The sequence below is a fragment of the Neophocaena asiaeorientalis genome, unplaced genomic scaffold (genome assembly GCF_003031525.2).
Source record: "Neophocaena asiaeorientalis asiaeorientalis breed wild unplaced genomic scaffold, Neophocaena_asiaeorientalis_V1.1 scaffold815, whole genome shotgun sequence".
Taxonomy (NCBI): domain Eukaryota; kingdom Metazoa; phylum Chordata; class Mammalia; order Artiodactyla; family Phocoenidae; genus Neophocaena; species Neophocaena asiaeorientalis.
In genome coordinates, this window is record NW_020172682.1 from 64876 (window position 1) to 72169 (window position 7294).

The following is a 7294-nucleotide window of genomic DNA, read 5'->3' on the forward strand; positions in this document are numbered from 1 at the left end:
GGTCGTCATCATCTGTGTCATCATAGTCGTCACTGGGGTGCAAGGGGAGGAGTGGCAGAGAAACAGGATGGGGGTCCATCAGGAGGCTGCCCCCTAACAGTGGCTCAATGGTTCTCCCCCATCCCCTCCGCCAAGACCCTGCCCCCCTCCCCTCCTGACCTGGGTGGGAAGAGGGCCCAAGCGCGGGGCAGGCTGCAGAGGGCGGTGGCCAGGGCCCCCGCAGACAGGAGGGAGAAGAGCAGCAGGTAGAGCAGGCCTTCCAAGGCGTCCTCACACAGGCCCCGCAGGGCTGCGCCATAATCCTGGGGCGGGGGGCGGGGGAGAGGGCGTCAGCGGGCAATGCACACGGCCCAGACCGTGCACCTGGCTGTGCAACGTTGAATAAGTCCCTCAGTTTCCTCCCCGGTCGCCCGTGCTCAGCACAGGGCCTGGCACGCAGAAAGCGCTCCGCACACGGTAGGCGCTGTGGCCATTGTCATTATCACACCTGCGAACAGGAACCCAAGCTGCGGCTTCCCCTCCATCACCGAGAACCCTCCCTCCACACCCCCCACGCCCAGACGCCACAGCAGCTCAGCCTCGGTTGAGTGCCGGGCGTCTCAACCTGGACACGTCTGACATTGGGGCAGATCACTGTGCGTGTGCTGAACGGGGTGGCAGCGGGGGGTGGTGCCTCTGCACTGCAGGTCCCTGAGCAGCAGCCCTGGCCTCCAGCCACGAGATGCCAGTAGCACCCCTCCCACCCAGCCGTGACACCCGAACATGTCTCCACACATTGCCACCATCCCCTGGGGCAAAATCGCTGGCTTAGAACAACACTGAGAATAAGGCTTAGAAGAACAACTGGTATAGAAATGCCCCCTACACATAACGCACACTCAGTAAACACTGGCTGACATTACTGTCATCCCCGGAAATCGGCAGAAGCACCATTTCCTGAATGGCCAGCCATAAGTCATTCAGCAGGGGCTGGCCGAGGGCCTGCTCTGTGCCAGGCATTGCTCCAAGTACCGGGGAAACTTCAGCAACCAGGCCCCAGAAGGTCGCTTCAGACCACAATGAGCTAATGAGAGAGGGGGTTTGGAAAGCAGTACTGGGGTCCCGACAGCAAGATGGCACCAGCAGGAAGGAACCCGGCCGATGGGAGGTGGGGGACTGCTGTCTGGGAGACCCGCAAGGCTGCTGGGGGAAGGGGTGCGGGCTAGGGGGAAGCAAAGGGCTGAGGCCGAAACCGCCCCCGAGGTCAGGCGAGAAGCCAGGACCTTAATCCGCCTGCAGGGGTAACTGCGGGTTTTAAGCGCAGGAAGATCAGATTGTGCTTAAAAGGCTCACTGGGCTGTTGGCTGCTGTGCGGAGGACAGATGGAGGCAGGCAAGCAGGGAACAGGGAAGAGGCCCTGGGGCCGGGAGCAGCGGTGACAGTGTGAGCTGTGCTCAGAGCCCAGACGGGCTTCAGAAGGGCCAGCAGAACTTGCTGGAGGAATGAACAGGAAGCAGAAAGGATATTCCTAGGTTTCTGGGTCTAGGCAGAGGCTCCCCTGCGAGAAGAATTCGGGGAGGGCGACAGGGGTCACCTTGTGCAGGCCACGACAGTGCAGCAGTGCCACCAACTGGTGGAAGTTTCCTTCTGTCACATTCAGCGTCTCCTCCAAGGACAGCAGAGGCTTCTGCGGTGGCAGGGGGTTGTTATCTCAGGAACTCTTCCGGCTCCGCCCATCTCTTCAGGCCCCGCCCCTTTCGGCGGGCTCACAAAGCCAGGGCCCCACCCACAGCTGCCGCCCCGCCCCTTTCTGCGGACCCCCGGCCCACAGCCACCGCCCCGCCCCTTTTCTAAGGCTCTGCCCACACACCCAGGTTCCCTCCCCTCCTTCCCCTGGGAGTCGGGGTGCAGAAGGAGCACCCGGCCCCGCCGACCTGAGCAGAAGGGAACTGGGGGACAGCTTCTCGCTCCAGCCCCTGCAGCTGGGAGTGGATGTTGGCCAGAGCTCGCTGGGACAGAGTCAGCCTCTGCGGGAAGCCAGAAGGAGGGAGGAGGACCCAGCGGTTGACACCCCCCGCCCACTTGGCGCCTTCATCCTCCCCCAGCATCCCTAAGTCTAGGCCCCAGCCGCGCGCCTCCTCCACCCGGTTCCCTTGCCCGCAGCCCTAACCTGTTGAAAGGGGTTGGAGACGGCCTGGTTGCAGAGGAAATAATAGTTCAGGATGTCTGAAGCGGCAAGGGAAGAGGGGAAGAGGGGGGAGGCTGTGAGCCTGAGCCCCGGGGCCTCCCTGGGGAAAGGCAGGAGGGGGCAAGGCCACACTTTCCACCCCTCCCAGCTCAGGACCCTCCTGTGGTCCCAATGACCTCGCATTCTGAGACTGGCAGCCCTCCCGGCCCCTAATCCCTTCTGCTCCAGCCACAGCCAGAAACACGCTGATCTACACACTCCCGGGGAGCCCCTGCTTCTGCCACCCTCCCCTTGACTCAACTGTGCTCCCCCCATTTTCTCCAAGTGGCCAAATCCTGCCACCCCTCAGCTCCAGCCTGAGGACCCCTTTCTCCTGACTCCATCATCTTTATCCCTCCCTCTGTTCCAGCGCACCAGGGGAGGTGCCGAGAGCTTCTGCAGGACGGGGCAGGGCCTGGCAGCTGGCTGCTCACCCTCACCCCATCCCAGGAGGACCGCGCAGAGAGGCCCGAGGACCCAGGGCGTGCGCCTGGAGATGCGATCACCTGAGCCAAGGCCAGTCTCCTCCCGGGTCAGGTTCAGGATGTAGGTGTCCGGACTGGAGCAGAAGTCGCTGAGGCCCTGAGAGGGGCAGCAGGAAAGGGGGCTCAGAACAGAAACTGCCCCCATTCCACACTCCCACAGAACTGAGTGCCCTTTAGCCCCTCCTCCCTCAGACCCAGGAGTCCAGACCCCCAGTCCCTCCTCCCTCAGACCCAAGTGTCCAGAAGTCCAGGCCCTCGGGACCTAGGAAACTGGCTGGAAACTTCAGAACCTGTGTTCCTGGCCCCCAAGTCTTTCCTCTCAGGACCTAAGGCATTTATTCCCATCCTGCCCCAGGATCCAGGAGTTAGGGGCCTTTGGCACCCTTAAGTCTTGGAGCCCAAGGGCCTGTCCCACACCACTCACCACGGCCGTAGCTGCCTCCAGGCCCATGGAGCCCCAGCTCAGGACAAGAACCAGGAGACTCATCACCGTCATCCTACGGTGGGCAGGAGGGATTGGACTTGGGGGTTCTGGGGTTCTTAATCTCCCACCTCACCTCTTCCCTTCCCCCACCCCTAATCCCATCACAGCCCCAGCCCTACCCTCCACCCACCTCTGGAGCCAAGAGGATAACAACTAGGGGCAGAGGAGCTGTTGGGGGAGAGGTGTGGACCCGTGGCTGCTGACGTCAAACTGAACACCTGGCCCTGCTGGGGGAGGATACGGGGTGAGGGGCTGGCCGGATCCAGCCCACGTCTGTTCCCGCCTTGCTCCGGACCGCCCACCCCTGGGCCCCATCTCCCTGCTCTGAATTCCGCAGGACCTTGCTCCCAGGTTCACCCATTGCTTGGTCAGCCTCCCTCTCAGCCCAGACTCCTCCTCCCAGGAGTGGAGACAGCTCCAGGGCTGAAACTGCCTTCCAGGTTTTCTCTGGGGATGGGGTTCGGGTGGGGGGGGTGGGGAATCAGCCTTTGAGGGTGGTCAGCAAGAAAGAAGGGCACCTGGAGGGAGCCAAACTGAAGGTCTGGCCCCAAGCCCCAGACCTGCCCTGCCCACTGTGCTTTACCATCTTCAAGCTTCAGGGCGGCCTGGATGGGATGGCAGGACCTCTCACCCCGGGGGGAGTGTGGGAATGGTGGCGGGCACAAGCGTGGCCCCCCTCAGGGCCAGGGAGGATACAAAGGCTCCTCCAAGTGGAATAGGTTGGCCTAGGTGGAATCCCAGCTCCAGCACTTTCTGGCTGTGCAGCCTTGGGCAAGTGGCCTAACCTCTCTGAGCACCAGTCTCCCTTTCTGTCACATGGGGAGAAGGAAAGGGCCTCCTCATAGGGTTAGTGCGAGGGTTCCAGAAGAGCATCGGGCATACAGAATGAACCTTTAAGTAAGAGGGTGGTCCTCAATTCCGCCAGGCCACGTGACAGCTTTCTGCCTCAGGGCCCTCATCTTCCAGTAGGCATCTGCCAGGCACCTCCTTCACAGGGTTGCCGTAGCAACCGAGAGGGTCAGTGATCACCCCAATCCTCAGCACAAGCATCACCATCATTGCTTTTCTAGGATTCGGGGGCACTTCTTGCTGTGAGGACAGCCTGTTTCCTGCCCACCGCCTTCCTGGGCAGCTCTGAGCCTGATCTCTATGTGCCACCCCAGCCCAGGAACTCCATGGAGGTTCGTGGGACAAGGGAATGAAACCTGGGAAGGACCGTGGCCCCTCTCGGAAGAGCGCTGTGGGATCTCAGTGACACGTGCCACTGCCAGGAAGCCACCCAGACTTACACAATCACGAGCCACCTGCTCTGCTTTGCCAGGCCCAGGAGGGTGAAGAGGCAGACCAGCAGCTCCAGGAGCAGCAGGAGGACGTAGGCCAGCCACCTGGGGAGGGGGTGACAGGGCTGAGGCTGAAGCAGCAAATCCAGCCTTTCACGGGCCCAGGCTCCCAGACCAGGACTCGGCAGAGGGTGCCAGCACCTGCCCGTTCTCCCGGCTCTGCCTGCACACGTGGTCTCCCTGATGCCCAGTCTCCAGGCCACAGCCAGGCCCATCTGTGAAGTGGGTGCACTGGGAGGCCGGCCACTGGAGCCATTTAGAACACAGGTCCCAGGACTGTACCCTGACCGAACCCCGCATGAACCCTGTGAGTGGCACGCTCTCAGGGCCCCAGCCCCTCCACCCCAGCCTGGAGGGCAGAGGGACTCATTCCCAGGCATGTACTCAGCGACACAGGGCACGACCCGAGGGCTCAGTGTCTGCAGGCAGACGGCCTGGGTCGCAGTGCCAGCCCCTCCGCTTCCTGCCTGCCTGCAACTTGGGTCTCAGTAACCTTGCCTCCTGTGTCTCGGCTTCCCCGCCAGTAACTCGGGGAGAACAGCAGCACCTACTCGCAAGGGTCGTCGTGAGGCTAAGGAGTAGTGACACACAGAGCACCGAGAAGAGCGCCAACATGGACGCACTTAAATATCAGCTTGAAGACGAATCAGGAAACTTTTAATGTCATTTAAGAATTCAGTATTAGCTAATGGTCAGTTCACTCTGGTTGCAGAGTGAATCTGGACATGAGGCCGCATCTGTACATCTGTACATGGGGCCGCAGCACAGCGCCTGGCACTTAGGAGATGCTCAATAAATAGCATCGCTCTCAGCGATCCCCACGTCGCCAGAGCGGCAAGGGAACGGCCACCCCCCTCCGTGGCAGCCTCTGCTCAGACCCCTGTGGGGACTCACTGTGCCCTTCTTTCCTGGACTGCTGGCTGGTCAGGCTGTCCCCGGAAAGGAGAACCTGGACCCAGCGGCTCCAGCTGACCTCCAGGCTGTTGGTTGCCATGTCCTCACCGCCAGCTCGTGTGTCCCAGCTTCACTTCACTTCCCTCAGGGGCAGGTAGCACTTCTGCCCTAAGCCACCAAGAACTCCCCCAGCAAAGCTCTCCCGCTGGGGGCCCCGATTTCCTTCCAGGAAGCCGGCCATGTTCCTTGAAGGACTCCCAAGTGTCAGGCACTCTTGTATTGGTGAACCCAGAGGCTATTTCCCGTTAATGATGGGTCTGCCTCACCCAGGTGTAGTCCACACAGCTACCCTCAGCCCCCGCTGAAACAGGGCTGAGGCCCAGGGCCTGCACCCCTGAGCTTGGCCAGAACCCAGAACTTGAACTCACTGGGACCCAGGCCTGTCTGATGCCCTGCAGGGGGGTTCCTCATTGCGGACTCCTTCAGCCCAGGTCTGCCTGCCCTCCTGGAGCACAGAATCCAGGACCAAGTCTTCCCTGTCTCTGCTCCCATGTCTGGTTGGGACCCTCAGTTGTCGGATGAACAAAAGAAATAATTCCTTGCGGATGAAGCAATGAGGACACTCCGTCATGCTGGCTGCTGGGAAAGATGGCCGTCCCAGATGTCCTTCAAATGTCACCTTCTCAGTGTGGCCTTCCCGGATGACCCCCCCCAACTCCCAAAACTGCCATCCTCTGTCTCCAGACCATCCCGTTCCCATCTCCCACCTACTCTTCTCCAGAGCTCTTAACACTCACCACCTTACAGACAATATCTCATTCATGCATTTCTTATTGGTCCGCCCACCGTGAGACAGGCAGGATTCATTGTTCATCGCTCTATCTTAAAAAAAAACATATTTTACAGACACCTATATAATGTGTGCTGGTCGCCCCTGTAAGCACTTGACAGATAGTGACTCAACAGACCCTCCACAATCCAATGAGGGTATTGCGACCCATTATTCCCACGGGTACCAGGTGGGAACACTGAGGCACAGAGCTGGTATGTACCTTATTTAAGATCACGTGGTTATTAGGGAGGGCCGTCTGGCTTTAGAGCTCATGGTCCTGACCATTGGGGTACACCTCTCTCACCAGAAGGTGTAAATAAACATCTCTTGGATGGATACACGCGTCAGCTGGACAACCGAGGGAGTGACCTGGTTAGTCTGAGATTCCATGAGTGAAGTGCAAGAGTGCCTTGAGGAATGGCTGAGTCAAGGATGAGTGAACGAAGGAGTGAATACATTGAGGGAGGGGGTAAACGGATGGACACGTGAGCGGGCACGCCATCACTCGGTCCGCCTCTCTACGCCAGGGTTGCTGTCACTTACTGACACTTAGCACAGATAACCCTTTGCCGTTGGGGGCTGTCCTGGGCACTGTAGGATATTCAGTAGCATCTCTGGTCTCTGCCCACCTGGTGCCAGTAGCATCCCCTCCCCCAGTTGTGACCCCCCCCAGATATGTCCCCCAATGTCCCCTGGGGGCACAATCACCCAGGCAGGGGTTCCCTGCCACACGGAGCAGATAGAGCGGTCACCTACCTGTACTCCTCCACAAAGGACACATCTTCAGCTACTTGCACGGGGCTCAGGGGCACTCCCTGCCAGAAGGCCAGCCCCTGGAGCTGCTGGGCCACGGCTTCCGCCTGCCGCCGAGCCCCCCGGGTGGCCGCCACCAGCTCCGTGCGCTGCGTCAGCACCTCCTCCAGAGTGGTCAGCTCTGTCCTCACGGCCTCATCCAACCTCTCCACCATCTCCAACACCTGCGCACAGGGGTGGGCCTGGAGTCGGGGGAGGGCGTTCTCTGGGGCGGCCAGGGGTTGGGCGACAGGGCTGGGG

General features: G+C 60.7%; 1 protein-coding gene across 15 annotated transcripts in view; it reads right to left on the reverse strand.

The window, feature by feature from the left end:
- The window catches only part of TTYH1 (tweety family member 1), a 66631-nt gene that overhangs the window by 884 nt on the left and 58453 nt on the right, over positions 1-7294 (reverse strand). For 9 of the 15 annotated variants that reach the window (XM_024739798.1, XM_024739793.1, XM_024739796.1 and 6 more), the window contains 9 exons: positions 6998-7218; positions 6207-6287; positions 4465-4560; positions 3116-3188; positions 2713-2788; positions 2150-2205; positions 1914-2006; positions 1574-1666; positions 160-302 (listed from right to left, as the gene is read on the reverse strand). In XM_024739798.1, coding sequence (XP_024595566.1) covers positions 160-302; positions 1574-1666; positions 1914-2006; positions 2150-2205; positions 2713-2788; positions 3116-3188; positions 4465-4560; positions 6207-6287; positions 6998-7218 — 932 coding nt within the window. Of the gene's footprint in view, positions 33-159; positions 303-1573; positions 1667-1913; positions 2007-2149; positions 2206-2712; positions 2789-3115; positions 3189-4464; positions 4561-6206; positions 6288-6997; positions 7219-7294 lie in introns of all 15 variants that reach the window. The other 6 variants (XM_024739803.1, XM_024739804.1, XR_003002519.1 and 3 more) reach the window with 5 other exon arrangements.